Source organism: Ambystoma mexicanum, chromosome 5p (assembly GCF_040938575.1).
Source record: "Ambystoma mexicanum isolate Mex_15411 chromosome 5p, UKY_AmexF1_1, whole genome shotgun sequence".
Classification (NCBI taxonomy): domain Eukaryota; kingdom Metazoa; phylum Chordata; class Amphibia; order Caudata; family Ambystomatidae; genus Ambystoma; species Ambystoma mexicanum.
In genome coordinates, this window is record NC_090930.1 from 856684377 (window position 1) to 856705067 (window position 20691).

General features: G+C 44.7%; 1 protein-coding gene across 1 annotated transcript in view; it reads left to right on the forward strand.

Moving 5' to 3' along the window:
• The window catches only part of LOC138481718 (mediator of RNA polymerase II transcription subunit 1-like), a 1164040-nt gene that overhangs the window by 578173 nt on the left and 565176 nt on the right, over positions 1–20691 (forward strand). The window contains exon 10 of the mRNA XM_069613834.1: positions 11398–11463. Coding sequence (XP_069469935.1) covers positions 11398–11463 — 66 coding nt within the window. The remainder of the gene's footprint in view (positions 1–11397; positions 11464–20691) is intronic.

Consider the following 20691-nt stretch of genomic DNA (forward strand, 5'->3'; position numbering starts at 1 on the left):
CCTAGGTCTCAATCATAGAACCACCTGGTAATTTATGTAGCCACACAACTTCAATCAAAACTACACCGAGTCAGAGGGAGTGTTCCGATTTGGTCTTGGTCTATTCAGGAAAGATGTATGTTGTTGCTAGTCACAGTAGAAAACGTTTTGCATTTATTACAAAACGAATAACCGTGCAAGGTTAAAAACTAAAATGCATCTTGATGTGAGGTTACTATGTGATAATTCAGAAAAACAATTGTTCATGAGTTATGGTTTGCTTCTACAGTAGTCCGATGACTATTTGAGGCAGTGGGACAGTGTGTCAATTGTTTAGAGTCCACTACTTTAATACCGCTTGAACAATCTGTAGATTGACCTACAACTTGGGAATACGATTTCAGGCATACGTTCGGGAAAACAAATGTTTCAATACAAACAGAAAAAGTCCATTAGCGCACTGTGTTTTGGCATAGTGGGCTATTGTGTTGATCACAACCCCCAGGGTCATTGTTCTATGCCCTTTGTCAGGACAAGAAAGTATTTCTGTCCAGTGAATGGACTTGACTGTGGGCTGTAGATTTAATACTTATATTGAAATGCCATTTAGCCAGGCTGCAATGTCCTACTGGGCAAAGATAAGAGCATGGCATAACAAATGGGACTAACTTTGCCAGGGCTCAATGATTACACAGATAAAGAAAAAAACAATATTAACGATATCCTATCAAGAAATCAATAGTGACCGGTTACTCAAGTCACACTTCACTTGGCTGTTGAATCTTCACTTTCAGTCTGAGGGAAAGAGGATTAGCTTCCCATTCAGAGCTTTTTTGAGGGTATTGTGTGAACCTCCCAAGATGCATCCCAAAGCCTTTTTCAGTTTGGGTCCATTCACTGGGTCGAAAAACATTTGGTCTGACGAAGGCCAAAGAAAAGGGACTCTTGGTGTTTAGATCTGTTCAACACCCCACAAGGCCTAAATGCAGTGGCAATGCTTTTTTTCTGTTTGGGTATATGCATTTTTAATCTGCGCAACATATGTATGAGGTTGTATCCATGTGTTCTAGATCATTCTATGCTTTATTCAGGAGATGTTAAATTGGGGGAGTTTAAACATATGACAAAGCCAAGTACCCTGTCCTTGTCAAGGGGGGTATGTGGGGGCAAGAACCTCCATCAGGCCTGCTAGGGAGAAATTCTGAGCCAGTCCTACCCCTGAGCTGTACGGTGGCAGTTGAGGACCCCACTTCTTGCACCCCTCTTGTGTCAGTACACCTTTCTCATGCCATATCTTCTCGACAAAATGCTCGCCAGTCTTTGTTACAGGGAGCCACCAGCAGAACAAGAAAACAAGGACCAGCATCGGAAGAGCAGTATCCAGTGATTATACCGAAAAGTTTATAACGAAACATTAACGAAAAAATACCAAAATAGTTTTTGAAGTATATGTGGGCAAGGGGTTAAAACTGGTGGGGGGAGGGCTGGGGAAACAGAGGGCTTGGGCCCCCCCCCAATAATGATTTTTCTTTCGTTAACACATTTTTCTGCAAAATCACATAGAACCAGAAAGTGCCTCTGAGTATTGTGTGCCAACCGCAGAGAAGCCACAACCAGGCCACCAGCAGCAGCTCCCCAGGCTTTGGGGGACATACTGGCAGCAGACCGGTGGGGAGAGAACAGAGCATCAACACCATTTGCGCATGGCAGTCAAAGCAACCTGCTTTGCTGCCAAATGACAGCAAGCACACTCTACCACCAATGAACCCCCAATACCACCAGAGACTGACTCGAGGGACACAAGCCATCAAAACCTGGGGACTTACCTCAAGGGTGCCAGGAACCGGATCCCCCAACATGAACAAAGACTCAACTTCACGGGCTGCCATTGTTGTTCCTCAGAGAGCCCATGTGTAGGAAGGGGGGGTGGGGCTTAGCAAGTCACTTGTAACTTTGCCGATCATCACAACGGCCTGGGTGGAGAACCTTTCCAGTGAGGTTGAATGGAATAAGGGACCACAGGAAGCAGGAAAGGTGAGTTATTTGCGTGAGTTCAGGACAAGAAGGTATTTAAGACCAAGAGACCCGCTGGAGGGAGAAGCAGAGCAGAGTGTCGAGGTGATTTCTTGAGAAGGTGAGGTAATGGCTAGTGAGTGAAAGTTGTACTGCATTGTCAGTGTGTGAAAGTGTGCCAAGTGCGGTTAGATGGAGAGTAGGAAGTGAGTGTGAAGTGAATATGTGAGTGAGGGGTCCCGGAGTTGGGGGTCGGTGGAATGGGAGTTGCAATGGAGTAGAGGAGGGAAGAGTTGAAGTTGAGTGGTGGAGCAAGTAGTGGTGTGGACAGGGGAACAGTAGCATGCATCAAATGGTGGAGGCGAGGCCTAGAAGGTATAAAAAACATCAGGTGAACAAAGGAATAACACTGGGATGGGTGGATTGGGAGAAGGAATGTAGTAGTAAGACCAGGAGAAGGCAAGAGAACAGTGAGCATGAAAGGAGAACTAATTAAGCAAGGTTTCTGCAAGACCTAAATCCCATATCTCTTTAGCACCAGCTTTGACTGCTCTGCGGCCCCTAATTGAGCAGGGAGGGAGAACTGTACTAGAAGCTCCCTATGAGATTGGCATGTTGAGAAAAAGTAGGCACAGACATAAAGAATCAGTTTCGAAAAGCTTTATTTGGTAAAAGTGGTTGGATGAATGCCTAACTTGCCCTATTCTATATCGGAGTAGTCTCGATCATAAAAGAAAATGAATAATAGTACAAAGTCTGTCCGTCAAAATTTTAAGAAAGCCTGCGTCTAACCTAAGTCGGCCCTCTCTTTCTAAAGAGAGTCTGTGTAAAGGTTTGAGCAACACAAAAAAGGCTTTGGTGAATAATACCGGGATGCTCTGCAGTGGTTCCGCAGCTTACTTCTCCAATGTTCATCAAACTGTAATGGAGCTGTCCCACAGCTCCCTTTCCCCAACTTGAACCACTCAGGATCAACAAAGTTCCATATATTCAAACAGTTCTCACAACTTTCTTCAGGCTTCTCCGGGATTTCCTCTTCCCCAGACTCAGCAGTCCTCTTGATTTCAAAGTTCACACTTGATAGCATGTTTCAAAATGCCTTTTGGTCTTGGACCACAATTCCACAAAGTGCGTTCTTGCTCTTGATTCAACAGGTGTTCCCTTCCCCAACAATTCCACAACTATGTTTGACCAATTCTTCGTATCAGACTTTCAAATGCGCACAGTTTTCTTTGCTCTACGCATGACTACTCTGACACCATGGCTTTTATGTGATCGTGCCCCAGGTGCTCTTTCACACTTTCGATATAGTTCAAAACAGGATCTTGTCCGAGGCACTCTATTTGGTTTGCTCCCTTTTCTGCTTCACGGTTTCAGCTCACTCTTCCTGTTTCGCGCAGCTCCCCTCTCGTGTTTGGCTTTAGCTCTCACTTCGAGCTTTGCAGAGCTCCACTGCACTTTCGGAGAGATACTTTCCTTTCAACAGAGTCTTTTGACAATGTGTAAAAATACATGTGACCACTCTGCTACTTAGTTTCCTTCTCTTTCATTCCACTCTTGTATATTACAGTTCATAATGGACAATTGAAGCTTTCTCTTCAGCGCGTCTCTCATCCTACGCTTGTCCTTCTTTTGCTACACATTATCTCTCACGCTTCGCATCTCTCACCAACTGGGTTCACTTCTGACTTTGAACTCACTGGTTGTGATCAGCATCGCTATCATTGTTGCCTCGTGTCGAGGTCAAGGACTCCTCTCTCGCCCCCCTGACACTCCTGGGTGGCCCTGCTGGCCCAGGGAAGCGAGCACCTGTCAAGGATTTTCCCCTTTGAGATTAGTTTTCGATGCAATCCCCTTCTGGCTCGGTGGAGACACAACTCCCTCACCACGCATTCTCCAACCTTTGCAAACCACAGGCTCTCAGTCTCGCGCTCTGTTCTCGACAGCCAACCTCTGGGTACTAAGGCTTTCCCAGTAGCCTGCTAGCTCGGACTCTGCTTCATGTTCCTTCTCTGGCTGCAACTTGCTTATTGTGTTTCATCCAGCCTCTCCTTTTATACACCTGAGGAATATTGAAAGGTTTCAGGTGGATGTAATTGTCATCCAGGGCCTGACTTCGCCTGACCTTGTTAGTGGGACATTCATGATAAAAAGTAGTGTGCCTCTGAATGGAGCTCTTCGTCCCAATGGCATTGTAATGTTCTAAACAAGGAGAGAACAGGGGAAAAGGGGTGTCGCTGACACAATATACCATATTGGGTGAGGGAATATTGAGTAGGTGGGTGTTTGGAAGGGAGGTTTGGACAGACTGTTGTGGACGATCTGCTGATCTATTCGATATCCCACACTTGTTCCCCCTCCTTATAAGGATGGTGGGAGGGATAATGGTATAGGAATGTGATTTCTTCTTTTATCCCTTTCATCTCGAATGGAGGTATTTTTTTTAATTTTATTTTTGTTATTACTTGGTTCAATTGTTAAAACAAAAAACTATTTTTACAAGATTCCTTGTCAACAATCCGTCTCTCGTTCTGGAGTCTTCGCGATAGGTCCTGATCGTACCAGCCTCTACCATCTAGAGGAGAAGTTTATTCCCTTCAGGTTGCCGATTATTTATTTTTTTTCCAGGCGTTTCAGTTAGCCTAGGCTTTCAAAGAAACCCACCACGTCTATGGTCCATCTAGTATTTTCTCCACTCATCAGATTGTTCCATCTTTCCGCCTCATCAAAACAATAAGCATTGCCAAATAAGCGGCCCAAGTAGAGGGTGCATACTGCGTCCACGCCTCTGCATCGTAGTAGCAGATGCTTAAGTGTTTAGATCGTGTCTGGTTGAGTGCTGAATCGGCAGAGGCTGGTGTTTGATTGTTTTTGTCTGGCCAGTGTTTCCTTTTGTGTATAGGATATTCAATCGGATGCGCAAGAAGTTTTCGCGGAGCTTCCTGGTTGGGCTTTTTAGTAAGTAGGATCTGGTTCCGTTGACTTTTGCCGGTTTATCAGGTCCTTCCTTTGTAAGTTTTGAGGTTTGTTCTTCATCCAGGGTTAGGATCCAGTCCCTCTCCATTAAGCGCCTCTTTACTTTTCCTGGATTGGAGATAAGGTCCTCTTGGGAACAGTCTGCCCAGTCTAGATGTTGGTTTTTCTCCGCCCAGTGTTGAAGCACCTTGCACATTCCTGCCCAGGTTTCTTGCTCTATTGCCTTCAATATCAATGGTGGATGTGGCAGGAGCGTCTTTCTATAGAGCAGGGGCTCATTCTGAGTTATGATGGAGCTTAATAGAGGTATTATAGAATGATGTGATGGGTTTGTGTAATGGTTTGGAGAGGTTGAGGGAGGGTAGCCTAGGTTTGGATTGATATTGGGACCGAATGTTTCCTTGACATTACTGGGAGAGTTTCTTATTCTTCTCTTCTTAATTTTAGGATCAGGTTCAAAGGTATGGGTTTTTAAATATCCCATAAAAGCTGCAGGACAAGCTTTGCCCCTTTTTCTAAATAGGTGGAATACCGCGTCTCACCAGAGGTCCCCCCACGTGTACTCACCAAAGGTCCCTCATCCAGGTGATCCTACCTCACTTGCCTGCCCCCAGGGTTGGGGATCCAAGAGCGATGGCCCTTCCCTGGACACCTGGATAAACGATCCCCGGGGACTACATGTGAGAAAACACTCAGGGTTCAGACCCCTCTGGATACTACACTAATACATGTTGTGAGAGATTTTGAGCTAAGCAACTCTGCAAGTTGGCAGTTCACGCATACAGTATTATTACCAAGCACAACCACCAAGCACAACCAGTGTGACAATATAGTAGAATTGGTTTGAATCCATGGACAAGGGTTTGCTCAAGGTGCAACAGAATACAGCTGACAAGTACTGTCAAACTGCTGGGGAGGGCGATAGCAGTTCTGGGATGACCAGTGATAAAATCAATCAGTCTGGCTGATCTGCCATGTTTATCCTCCATTTTAACCTCATTTCCAGCACCAGTAGAAGTCCATTGTGGAACTGCATTGCCTCAGCAAAGTCCTGATGGATCGGCAGGTATTTTTCATTGGACATGTAAAACTTCCACTTCGAGAGGAATCCGCATAGGAAGGTCTCAAATGCCTGTTTCTGACATGGACAAAGTTATAGCATGACTTCACCAAGGAGTAGGGCGTGGATGTATCAGAGTGCATGGTTTAAGAGCTCTTAGGAGGGTTCAAATTGAGGAATGGTGTACCCTCAGTAACAGAGACTGTATAGTGGTAGAATGTGGACAGAGTAATTTTCAGCATTTTTTTAATGTGTGCAAAAGCTTGGCTAAAGTGACTTCCAATTTGAAAATGGTCTGATTATGCAGAGGATTCATAGCCATATTTGGCCTTCTTATTTATGAGTTAATAACTCTTTCTGGAAGGTAATGCTTTTTGAAATTATAGCTTAGTATTGTTGTTATTGAATGATGACTTTGCTCTAATTGCATGTTGAATTTAGATTATTACTGTTGTCATCTGTCTAGTCTGTTGCTTATGTTTGGCCTACGTGTTTCATATTTTGTATTTTTTTCTTTTTAATCAGTATTTTGTTTCTTATGTCTTGTGTTGGTGTTTTTGTTTACTGTTGTTGTTGTTGTCTACACCGTGATGCCCACGGGCTAGTTTTGGCTCTATACAAATAACAAAATAAAACAAAAACTGGCTACAGTAGGGTAAGTTAGGAAGTCTCTGAGGGAGTTTAGTGAGATGAGGCCAAGGGCATTTATGTAAACATCTTAGTTAATTTAGCGAACAGCATACTGAGGGTGAAAAAATCGCTATATACTAACTTGGGGTCAAGGATGACTTGGCTAGGGAGGAGGTCTGTGAGAAACCTGAGGGTATCCTCACTCCTAAACCCCCTGGATTATCTTCTCAGGTGGCTAGCAAAAGGCCATCACTCGTGGATCCTGACCCTGGGGGTGGAGAAGCAAGACAGGATCACCTAAGTGGAGGATCCTTGGGGAATTGGAGCGAAGTGTCCTCGGGTGAGACGTAGTAGTTCCCCTTTCCATTTCATGATGAACCCTTAGTCCCAGAACCCTTTATGGGATATTGTTACCACATTCCCTTTGGTCAGAGTAATATCAAGAAAAAGTACAAGCCTTAAAGGCGCAGAAGGAGGGTGTTAAAGAATAAGGGGCCCACACGCAAGAGGTTGCATCCCTCTTTTCCCATTGACGATGAGCCTAATCTTTCCCCGACCTTTATGGGTTATTGTAAGTCAGCTCCCCCTTTTTTTTCTCACATATAACACTTGGCAGCACTGAGAGGAGGAAGAGGAGAATGAGTAATGAACACCACACACTCACCACTCTAGTACTGGGACGAAGAAGCAACTCAGAGCAATGAAGACTAGTCTATTTCACCATTCTGGTACTGGGACAAGGAAGATGCCTGCTAAGAGCTGTGAGGGGCGGGCATGTCCTTTTGATTGTGGTCAGGCAGGGCTAATTGGCCATTCACACCTGCAGCCTGCCAAGAGGCTGTAGGTGTATATAAAGGGACCATCCCAGCAGGGAAGAGAGTGGCCAGAGAGGCAGCAGGGAGGTTAATGCAAGCAGCAGGGAACCTTATCTGAGCAGGATGCGGAGATGCTGGGGACTGCAGAGAGAGGCGGTCTGTGGAAGCGTGGCGTGGGAGCTGGGGCTCCATGGAACGGACTGAACATTGACAAGGGAACCGTGTGGGAAGGCTGTCCCTTTCCCTTATGTTTGAGGTGGTCGTTCCCCGGTGTTGAGGCCACCAGAGGAGTGCCTGAGGGGCAGGAGCTGGAACCCTGACATCAAAGCAGAAGGCTCTGTGATCCACGCTGCTGGAAGAACTGTTAAAGCAACCAGTGAGTTTCAAACTAATGAGAAACCCGGGGCAGGAGTGTTTGAACTCTATTGTTAAAAAATACTTTGTATCAGAGTGGTTGCTTGCCTCAGAAGAGCACATTTTCGAAAGTCTCCGGTGTTGACCATTGTCGATTGCTAAGCTTCCAGGAATACTTTGCATCGGAGTGGTCGAGTGTGGAAAGAAACTGGGTTTAGAAGGTCTCTGAGCGCTGGGCAACGTAGTTAATGTGAATCGAACAACTATTTAACAATGGACTAAATTGAAAATTAGTCATGAGCAAAACCCATAGCTATTGAATACTGAACTGAATAAAAACTTTGTAAGCAAACAGAATTATTACATGTTGAATCCAAAAGGGAACGAAACCTCAAATTAAAATGAGGCCACTGTATGCTGAGTTCTGAAGTGAATGTAACATTAAAGGATAAACAAACCAAAAAGACACTGAAGCATGATTTCAAAAGGAACTGTGAAATTGAAGGAAAGAGAGGAGTATTGGATGGCAAATTGTGTGAAAGCTGCAAATACCAGGAATATACATCTGAAAGCAGAATTAACTGAAGTCTGAAAATTAAAACAAGCATATACTTTTTGGAAGAAACTAAACTAAATCTTGGGGAAGGGAACCATTGAGATTTGAGACATGTGTTGACCTGAGGGCAGTGTTTCAAGGTTCTCTTGTGTTTGAATTGCGTTGCTTGGTACTTGGGGAAGGGAACCCAGAGGAATGTTCAAAACTGCATCTCCTTGAACTCAAGGAAGGCAATTTTGTGTCTTTTTGTGGAACTGTTTTACACTTGGGGGAGGCAGCTGAAGAGGGAAGCTGGAGCTGGAACAAGCTCAGAACTTTGTGTTGAACACTATTATCTTTTGGTGCGGACATCCTTACACATTGTACAGATTTAGTTGTTAGGGCAAGTGTTGGTTTTGGACACAGACAGATTCTTAAGTTGAACTGTTTAACTCAGACTTTCCTTAGTTTCATTTAGGTAGGGAAATCCACCTTTGCATAGGGCAAGTTGAGCTTTTTTCCATCCTGACATTTAAGTTAATTAAGTGTTTTATTTTGAATTCTGAATCTGCGGTCTGTCTTCCTTCATGATGCCTTCACAGTACATGAAGATGAGAAGGTAGGACGACCATAAGGCACATTTATTTTGTAATAAAAACCCTTGAACCACCTCTGAGATATGCAGTAATTCTTGTGCCACCTTTGACATTGTATTGGCATAGAATCCTGCAACTCGATTCCTTTAAATATTGTAAAAACAGCCGTTTGCTCCATGTGTGAAATCTGTATTCTCACACATTTTACCTCTTAACAAGAAATTTGTTTTACCCTCATGCGATTTCTCATGTTGTAATGAACTGTTGTCTCTAGAAACAATGAGGCGATATATAACTTTCTTCAATACAGCAAAAACTCATCTAGCTTTAAATATTAGAAAACAATTTTGGTTGAGGAGCCTTTTGAAAATGGACACATGTCAAGGTACTCCTCAGCGCACTTCTATTAGTTGCATGAATTGAGTAACAACGGAGAAAATATGGTTCCTCCACTCCGTTTTGTAAACTGATAGTAAGAATATAGTTACATTTTTTCATTCACGCGGACAGATTTGCACGGAGCTCGTGCTTGAAGGGATTGAGCCCATGACTTTTTTTGAGTTGCTGAAAAGTTACGTTCCGAGTTAAAACCTAATACCATTTGCCCTGATTTGAAAAAGACAGCTGAGTCCGTTGAAACAAGTGTCATCATAAAGGGCACCTGCTCATATTAATATACAGCCTTAACAACCATACATTTCGACTGAGTGCAGTCTTTTCTTTGGCGCATGAATGAAAAAATGTAACTATCTTCTTACTATTAGCTTTAAATATTACTCTCCTTATGACTCTGATGGTGGAGTGTTGAATTTGTGCAGCGATGTAGCTAGGCAGTTCTGAGACTGAGCTACAGAACTACCCCTTGTACAGCCCAGTCCTGATAGTTTTGTCGTCTTCAGTAGGACTTGTGTATTCCATTAACCAGTTATTTAATAGCTATTTAAAGATCTAGTTTAGGGTACAGATAACTGAGGATACAGAGGCTGCAGCACGGGATGCCTGTTGGGGAGGGGAATGGCGGTTCCAGCCTTGGGTCAGGGTGGTTCCGCTTTTTTAAGCTATATTGATGCATGTTTGAGTTTCTAACAATCTTCCCTTCATAACCACACTGGTAAGTCCCTGTACTTGCACCAGCGTTTACCCTGGCCACCATTTGCCTTCAACTTTGTTGACGGAAGAACAGGTGTTCCATTTTGTATTCCTGCAGAAGACCCCAAAGGAGTCAAATGATTAAACTTGCTCAACATTTTTCAGCATTGTTGTAAGACCATGTTTACCTGCTTTAGAATACATGCATAGCTGATCCGGGGAAAGGGAGCAGCGAAATATGTAACTTGTGGATGATGAGGCCATATCCTCATGGAGCTTCCTGATTCCATTTAAACCCTTGGAAGAAGTAACTAGCCTAATGTTGCACAGTCATCCAGAATCTTGTTTTGGCCTCCATGATCTGATGACATTAATGGGGAAATTCTTTAACCTATAAATATGAACCACACTATACATACTAGTTTTTTTTTTTTTTGAGATTCCAGTACTCCCGTCTATGGAATGAAGATAATGTTTCACATTTTTGTTTAAAGGTGTGTGCTTGCAGGGATTCTTATTCACATGGTGTGTTATATTTTCATAGGGCATTCATTTTAGGTGGTATTTCCGAAAAATTAATATGAATCTTAAATCACAGAAGAAAGTGATTTGTAAAGAGTAGAGCCTTTCACTGCATGTATGATGTCATTATGCCTCACTCGCTGTGCAATGACGTAACGCAGGATATTTAAACAATTAAAATGGCAGTTGCCATGCGGATGCCACTCCATAAGCAGAAGGATCGCAATCCATCCTGAGGGAAGGTAAGACAATGTAACCAGTGCCGTATAGATTTAGGTGCACATACAACTTAAAATATTAGAAATTGGATTATTAACTAGCACCATGACTAAAACAAATGGTAACATATTTAGGAACAGAAAATACCACCTAAAATGAATGCCTGATGAAACAAATAAAATACTCTTGGAATTAATGTGACATGTATGCACTGGGGGAAGTCAGAGTTGTGTGTGTATATATGCATATATATCTCACAATGTCACAAAACGGGTGCACAAGCACCCTACTAGTGCACTCCACCGCCTACTCAATTGTTGATGCACAAATCCAGCAGTCCATACTTCTATGTTGTGTTGAGATCCTCTTTTACCAAAAACCATGACTTCAGATACATTGAAAAAATAGTCATCCTGGGGCATAAGGTTATAGTGATGTTGCTCCTATTTTCTGAAGGTTGTAAAGTTTGGGATAACAATAGACAAACTCAATGTAACAGGGGTTACCTGTATGGAACATTACTTAGAGCTTTGTGACTTATGAGGAGATTGTACTTTGCTAATTAATAAAAGATGACTCGTTTCATAATTATTTTTCTTTCATTTCTAGGGTCCCCTATGACGGTTGAATATTACGCCTCTCCTTACCAGCTGCTGGAAGAGAAATTAAACCCTGGTAAGACAAACTATCAGGCCAAGAAAAACACCCACAAATTGTTTTAGGCTGCTGTTAGGCAGAATCCTGTGCAGTGCCCTCAGGGACCACTACACACAATTAAGACTACAGGTGGCAATACAAGTTTTACCTTTGGTACAAGCCTGTACTACTATGTTAAAGTGGTAGCAGTAGCGGAGCAGCCAGGCTTATCTCAAGAGTATATGAGCAGTAGCAGAGATTACACAAAGGGACCACAATTACTGTGACTCAAGCAAACACTGACTCAAGGTTGCAGGTAAAAAAATATAAGTACAATTATTTTTAAACCATTTGTTATAAACACGACACTTCTATTAATTCAAAAACCACACGTAAAATACGCTACAACCAATTCACTTTGTACAGTATAGCTCAAGGTAAGTACCCTGTGTTTTAACGGGCCAGTGTTGCGAAACAAAAGACTGTAACGAGAATACACTTGCGATCACTTTTTGACAGTAATGACAGTTCGGTCTTACTAAATAAACACGAATCCGCAACAAGAAATGTTACTGGGGTAAAACACACTTAGCACCTGAGATACCCAGAGAGAGTTGGGGGCAAAAATCATAGGCAATACTTTTGTCAAGGCAGACCGAATCAGAGAACACTCATGAACAGAAATTCAAGAGTCAATAGGCCGGAGGTGGTGTAAAGTGGAACCGGGTTCCTGTTGTCGAGGATCACCTATTCGGAAACTTCACGATTCAACGTAGCCAGGAGTATTTAGATATTGTCAACATAGGAAGCAAAAGTTATAAGGAGGGAAGACAAGGAAAAGCCTTGGAGATGCAGAAAAGGGGTTCACCCTAATTCCTCAAGCAGAACACAGTTCCTTATTCAATGAAGAGGCTGGGGCCACGGCAGTTGTACCAGGTAGTTTCCTGCAGACCCTCGGTTCCTGGAGCTTCGGGGCAAAGGAGGACGTCTGTAGGGGTCTGCACCACACAGGGATGAAGCCGGCAGCAGCGTCGGTGAATGAAAGGTGCGCTCCTTAAAAACAGGAGAGGCTCTTCAGAATGCTATCCGGACCAGTACAGCTGTGTGCAGCGATTTCGACCAAGAAGAGAATCCTCTGGCTGTAGAAGGTGAGCTGGTTATCCCCACCAAGCTCAAGGGAAGAAGACTCCGGACTGTATCTTCTCTGGTTATCGAAGGGTAGATAGCTCAGGACTGCAGCAGGGCTTCACTGGGACGGGGTAGTTGCGGCAGTCGACTTCTTCTCTGCTTCTCTTCGGTTCCTTGTAGTTCCAGTGGCGACTCTGACTTCTAGCCCTAGAGACCTGCCTTTTATGCGAAAATCCACCATTCACACAGCCTGGCTGTCAGTCATGCAGCAGGGGGGTTGTCCAGCCCGGACAACCACCACAGCCAATCATGGCAAAGTGTGACTTGCGTTTCCTTGGATACCCTGTGCAGGGGGTGACTACACCCCTCCCTCACATTCAGCCCACCTAGACACCCGGGTGCCTAGAGGAGGGCTACTTGGCAGAAGCCCACCAAAAGACAGTGAACAAAGAAGGCAAACCTGGTTTGCCACGCAAAGTAAAACACAAGAAGGACTTTAACAAAAAGAAATGGCGAATAAACACGACCGGAGCCGAAAGAAAAAGTATTTGGTCAAGCGGGTTTAAGGTCGAGGCTAATATAGCCTAAAACAATACCATGTTTATATAGTATAATCGCGGTAGAAATGTTAGGGTAGATGACACTGCCACCAGCCAAGTCTAAATGTTAAAAGAGCGAAACAATGCTCTAGGAGGTACAGAAAAAAGGGCTAAGGATTAACCCCTTCCAGTACTCCATGTAAGATGGGGTGTACTGGATCTGTGGTTAAATGACTAAGTAAAGTTAATGGCAACTTACTTTACCCTTTTCTGGGGAACAGTAGTCAGCCCCAGAAATGGAGTCGGTGGGAAGTCTAAAAGACAACCCTGTGTCACTGCACTGAAGGTGCTCTGTAACACACAAAAGAAGGGGGCTACTGAAGTGGTGTACTCCAGAGTCCACAATCGTAAAAAGCAGATGAAACACACATGGCAAAACATAGGTAAAAGTGGGGGAAAAGCTCACACTCTTACCAAGTGAAAAAAAATAACTCCAGAAAATCCAGCAAAGCTGCTGGGGGACTCGCTAGGTAAGGGAAATTAGCCCTTGAATGAGAATTCTCCCTAACAGCTGCATAATCTGTATGGCTCTGTGACTGTGCTAGGGCTCAATATTGCAAATAACTTTGTGAATTAGAATCCTATGCTTTAGGATGTTGAGCAAAACGCCTCTATACATTTCAACCTTTGGCAGAGTTTCAGGAACCTTAGTACGGTTTTAACGTGTCATTTTGAGAATCAATTGCCTGGAAAACCAAAACATCCACTCTGAGATTTCAAAGAACAGGTTCATGTGGCCTCTTTTGACTACTCCCAAGCATGAGGAAGGGATGTATTGTTGTTGAAGTAAGTATATCTTTTATTTTATTTGTTCAGAAATATCAAGTTTCCAAAAACAAGTTGCACATACATTAATACAAATAATAATCTGCTATTTATAATTATAACGTGCTTAATACCCAGGGGGTTCTAAGCGTGGACTGGCGATCGAACCTGTGATGCTCCATTTCGTCTTGCTTCCAAGGCGAGCGCGTTGCCCCTGAGCTATCCTCCCGAGACCAATTTATATATAGTGCTTTGGCCATCGCACTGTACATTGAACATGTACATACAATTATCCCCCAACCAAAGTTGGTACTAATTGATGGAGCTTGGAAGGATAAAGGTTGAGTTAGCCATGCCGGGATTCGAACCTGCAACCTTCAGATCACATACAGATCTCAGCAGTGGGCGCTCAACCCGCTGAGCTAGCTTAAAAGCATTACAGTGCGTAAATTAAACATTGCATAAAGTCAAAATCAATATTCACATGCATGTAATAGTATGTGCACCTGAATTAAAGTTAGTCATACAGATTTAACCTCAAAATATACTTTTGCTAATCAAAGTGAGAATAGATCCAACTCATGTTGCTACAAGAGTGTTAAAAATCAAGTGAGGTCCCTATAAAGATATCGTCATATTCTATCAGATAAGATGTGATAGATACTATCACTGTCAGACTTACAAGCTAGTCAACATTTCAGACTATATCATTAGAAAACAGATTTGTCTTTTAGATAGACATTTGCCAGGCACAAAAGAATAGACCATAGATATCTGATTTGACGGGAAGTGGTGAGCATCTTACAATGGGGTGAGTTCAAGTGACATTCTTACCAGGTTGTGGAGGGCAGTAAATGGAACAGTCACCACTGACAACACATGGGTGACCATGCACAGATGAAGGACAATCAACATTGCACATTTTTAAGTGCAGGTAGGCGGTACGGCCAGCTGTTAAGGATGTGGCCATGATGGAGGAAGAGCCAGAGTGGAGGCAGAGAAAGGGAGGGACAGAGGCAGGTTAATGGCAAGGGGAAAATGTTGGCTTGAAGGCAGCTGAGAGTTAGGTTCAGAGGGTAACTCGGAGGCGAGGAGGTAGGCTTTCAGTTTGGTTGTGAACAAATCGCTGTGAACGGTTTTTCGGATGTCGCGGGAAGAATTCCATGCAAATGGAGCAAGATGAGCGAGAAGAGCAGAGAGGAAGCACAGGGAGGGCGAGGCGCCACACGTGTCGTCAAGGAGATAGAGCAGACAGTATGGAAGGGCTTTTAGTGTTGGATGGAGGAAGATGGGTACAGTGGTACGTTACCATGGATAGATTTGTGAACCAGGAGAAGAAATCTAAATCTCGCCCTAGTTTGCATCATCAGCCATCCATCCTGGTGGTGAGAAGTGAGGAGTTCAAAGAGTCTTACTTGCGAAATTCATGATTTTGTTGAGAGGACAGAAAGCGTAGTTGGGGAGCCAAAGAGGATGCCTGCACAGTAGTCCAGTTTTAAAAAAAAAAAAACAAGAGTGGGTAAGAGATGTTTGACAGTGTTGAAAGGATCGAGGTGCCTGATTTTCCTAATATTTAGGAGGTCGAGCGAACTGCCATTGCAGTTTTGGAGATTAAAGTGTAATTGTGAGAAGGGTCATAGATGACACTGAGGTTTCTAGCTGAAGAGGAATAGGGGAGTGTGTCAGGTGGGAACTGCATGGGCAGGGTAGAGTTGAGAGGAGTATTTGGCAGGGGAGAAGAGTGCAAAGCCATCCAATATTTAATGGCAGAGAGATGGTTATAAATGTTGATAGAGATCAGAGGAGAGTTACTGTCATGGTCATGAAGTCAGGGGCACAGGCAAGTGTTAGGAAAGATTCCATATTTAAATGTAATTTTCCCTCCATGTGTCAACCCCCAAACATTTTGCTGCTGTTTTACACAATTGACTAAACTTTGCCAGAGAAGCACAGTCTCAGCTGCACTCCGGGCTTTCGCTCACTTTTTATAGGGAAACTGACATGCCCTTAAGACAGTCAGTACTGGGAGACTTTGTTTCCCTTAGTCCTTTCCTCATGTTGCAACTTTTGTGCAACATGTAACAGGTGTGGAATGTAACTTACCTTACAGTACACTTGGGTCGCTAGTCATTCCAAAGGCCCTACAAACTCTCGCTGGACTTTTTACGAACTGTGCAGATGTGTCATGGACAGGACTGGTGGCAGCTATCGTTTTCTTATATTTTTAACCCTTTATTGCCATGTTAACTGCGCTTACTGCGTTTGGCACAAATAGGTGGCCTGGTTCCAAAATGGCCATGCCACAAGGTTCTTTGTCCTGTCCTTTGGCCATCTTGCCCCTTCACCTTCCCCAGGTTGAGTCGACCCGGGTCAGTCCTTATTTGGTCATGCACTTTCCCGCGAAACCCAATGCTTTCTCGGGCTTCTGCATGTCTTGTGTGTGTGCCTCCAGGATGTGGGCTGGGATGTCTGTTCCCAATAAACATCCTGGGTGCCAGAGAGTCTGGAGTGTCCTGAAACGTGATTGGTCCACGTATGGAGTGAGTGTTTGTGCAGATCTCCCATTGGGCCCTCTCCGTTTTGGTGCAAAGGGAACTTTGTATAAGAGGAGGCTGAAAACACCACTACCATGTCGATCTTCTGAGTTCACACAAACAAAGGATAAGGAGCCAAGTATCCTGCAACAAGAAGCCGAGTCAAGGAACCGCTGGTGACCCGCTGGAAGGTTTGGCACCCTGAGCCCACTGTCGTCCCATGGGACCCCTCTGCATCTGATCGTCCTAGAAGGTCTGCGAAGATGCTTCGACCCATTGCAATAGTGGGATCAACTATTCTCGCCACCTTCAACAAACCCTGCAAGTAAGCCTTTTCAGAAATGTCCCTGGGCCAACCAGTGGGCTGACCAGGTTACATGGGACGTTTGCTCTGATTCCGCCGCTGTTTCGAGGAGGCCCTCGAAACTGTTACGCTCACCTGGTTCCCACAGGGGCGTCGATCGGACCCGGACAGCTGTGGTCTCCACCAACGTGATGCGTAGAGAAGAGATGACAGTCTGGACTGGCCCGCCTAATCTTGTCTGCTGGACATGTAGAAGTATTCTCCTGCAAGTGGAGAAAGGGATTTAGCCACCCGTGGACTTTAGTGATGGCCCCCCAACAGTTCTCGTTCTCCCCACTAATCACCTCCGATATCCCCTTTTGGTAATCTCACCTTATGTTTTTAAATGATGAGCTCTCCATCCTGCATGGCATGCAGGGGCTCGTAAATACCAGTTACTTCACTGGGTTGAAGGTACTGGAGAAGTTCCGGAGGAATATTAACTCCAGTGTCTATAAAGTTCCAAGAGTTCAATATGTCCGATGTTCACTCTTGTTCCATTCCCTTGTTAGGTTGCAGCTGGGTCCAAAAGAATATTGCCTGGAGGCAGCTGATGGCGTTCAGGTAAGAGTCTGTATTACCAAACACTGTCCGGTAAAAGTTGCATGAGTTTAACTTGCTGTTTTCTCTCCCTTTTATAGGTGCAGCATAGGAAGATGCGGCGAATTAAAGAATAATACCTCCAGTGGTAAAGAAGGTAAGCCTATGGTGGCAAAGAGATTGTCTTTGTCAGTTTTCACGGCTCACCTTGTTATTCCTTTTGTTTTCCCCCCAGGTGCTGGATTTCGAAGAAGAAAATGATGGAGGCAGCGCCGAGTCGAAAGATGCGGTGGATTGGTGAGTAAAACGCGGCGCTGCTGCTGGCGAAGCGACGCGTGCTGAAATAATGTCCTTTCCAGGCTCGGAGATGTGCTGGGTCCGGTATCGGGTAAGGAATCAAATAATGTCTGTGATCTAACCTCTTCTCCTTTCTTTTCCTTTTGTCTAGGAGCTCTGGATTCGAGGCGGGCGTGGCAGAAGACTGGATGCTGACTTGCAGACACGGTGAGCGTCACGCTGCTGGATGCAGAATAACGCGAAGCATGGGCTGCTGTTCGGGCGTGGTTTAAATAGCCTGCAAAGTAGTCCCAGGTAAGAAGTTCCCCAGAACCACACCCGAGTGAAAAATAGTCCCTGTAATAAAATGGTCCCATCCAGGCCTCACGTTGGCTTGGACTCATTTGCAGCATGGTCTGCATAAGGTAAGTAAAGTCTATGAGCCTGGCGCCTATGGCGCCAGGACTGTTTTCTATGATGAGCCTGGCGCCTAAGGCGCCAGGACTGAATCCAAACAGCCCCCAGCCGAGGCTGTTGGGGTTTTAATGAGTATCTGGATGCCTCCTCCCGGAGCTGAGAAATCGTCACTGTCCCGTTTGGGAATCCCAGCTGTATCTTGTAAAATGCACAGTGTCGAGACGTCATGATTGTCACATTTGAACCTGCCAGCTAAGTGGACTGTACTGGCGAAGTTTAGGTCTGCCTGCGTCGGGGACCGGTGAGTAGTCCCTACCCCAACTGGGGGCCCCTAGCGCAGGCACCCACTTTTACACACAAAGTGACCCCTGAGGGCCCCTTTCCTTTCCACAGCTATTGCGAAATAGTGACTCCATCCCGCACTCTCAAACTGCCTCTGCCTTCAAGTGGAGGTCCTGCTTGAATAGTGGGAACTTGTTCTTCATTGCCTTATCCACCTTCCTGAGCTGCTAGAGACCCTTGAAGAGACCCTATTTTGTCCATTGGCACAAGCGTGTGCATGTACTATTGAGCATAAGGCTCCTCTCTTCGTAGGGCTTGGACTGCCTCCCAGTTGGGTGTATTCTGGATGTTGAACTGGGTCTAAAGATTACTTGCACTGCCTGTTTTCCTCCCCATCTAGGTGGTCTACATATTTCGTGCTTTTAACCCCTTAGACCCCATTGGTCTTGTATATATATTGTGTTGATAATGATGTACTTTAGTGTTACTGTGATTCTTTGCTATGGTCTATGTTACAAAGGCCTTGTAATAAATGTGTCTGTATTTTTAATATAACACCTGTCTGGAGTAATGTGTAAGTGTCCTTTCTTTGTGTGCTCATTGAGGTCTTTCAGTCATCCTCACCCCTCTTGAGACTTAGTCTTGACCTCCTGCCATAGCTACCCTGATTGGTCTGGCTTGTCCAGAGGTTACCCTGTTCCAAGAAACTAGGTTGGCCCTCTGAACCTCTGCCTCTCCAGGTCAGAGTTCATAAATCCTTCTTAACAGCATGCAGGGGTTGCATGCACAGGAGACCGGGTGGACACTGTCCTGACGCCTTTGGCACCAGGCTCATGAATAAAAGTAAACAAGAACATCCATTCAACACCAACAAGCTTTTATTATGGACATAGCACTTCAGATGCATTAACCTTGAACATTACATCTATTAAGCAGGATGCATTAACCTTGAACATTCCCTCCATTAAGCAGCCCCAAGTGTATTCTTGGGTGTGGCTTCTAAGGGATTGTCTTCGCACGTGCTCACTCTCTAGGAGAGCCAGTGTGTGGCTGGTAAGCCAGCTCTAATGGGCGTGCCTACGATCTCAGCTATATAAACTGCCCTGATCCTCAAGACAGACGGTTCACGTTATTCTGCACTTGCAAGCAGCGTAACGCTCACCGTCGCCTGAGGTCAGACTTACCTTTGAAGATCCTGCTTCCTGGACATCCCGCTTCCTGCCAGCATACCTACCAACTGGGGGAAGCTGTTCTTACCTGTACATCTCTTTGGCGAACCAAGTATTAATCTTCACACTTTCCAGAACGCTGAAATCTTCATCTTGGCACTGAAGTACGACACGCTCCATCTTCGACAGCAGCGCCTGCAAGGAAAAACAGAACACCAGGTTAGACATCGAAATAACAGTCCGTTTAAGGTTGCGCTTCGCCATACTTTGTGCTTTCCTTAAACCATCACTTACCTGCTGTCGAACATTGCGGTGGCATCCATCGTCCATCCGGCCACGTCACGCGTCTGCATTGAGGCCGCATTTCCATCTACGGGAAGAAAACAGAAGAGAGACATTATTGCGGGCATAAATAGGACCAACATATAAAGACATTAAACAGAACGAACAGCATCACAAGAGCTCAAGAAAGACTTACCAATCATAAGGAGAAGCATATTCGCAGCTGGACTGGACTAATCCTTATCAGGGATTAGTGAAGGAACTAGATCCCATTCGACGCACCCCTGCCATAAGTAGCAGGACGGAGAGCTTATCTTCCATAATTCACAGGAGCAGTATCACCACGTACCACTGCTCACAGCATTTCTACTGAGGGAGAGGCCTGAAGGGGGCGATTCAAGTTCAGGCAGGGCTGGAACCGTGCCCCAACGCCTCTGCAGAGAGCAGGTGAGCGTAATAGAATGCAAAGCCTCTAATACTCTCTGCCTGGGCATTATGGAAACTTCAGAAACAGATCAGTTACCCCTTTAGGGGAATTACAGGCTGAAGTACATGCTTCAAGACAGGAAACCAATGCATTACGGAGGGATCTTATTGTAACTCGAGAAAAAACTGATTAATTGGCAAGACAAATGCCACAAGCAGGACAGGTTCCACTGCGTGGAGTGACCCTTTTTTCTCATTCTTCCACACCACAACATTCAACACCGATTCAGGTGGTTCTTCCAGGAGCAGTGCCTCCTGCCCCTCCCGAATGCTTCATCGGCGACCCAAACAAGTTTGCTGTATTTATGAACTAATGTCACCTTCATTTCTTGTGCAGACCAGGAGCCTTTCCTAATGACCAAGCCAAAGTGATGCTTGTACTCTCGTATTTAGGGGGTAGTGCGGCAGACTGGTCTATACCTTTGGTATATCAAGATGACCCTTTA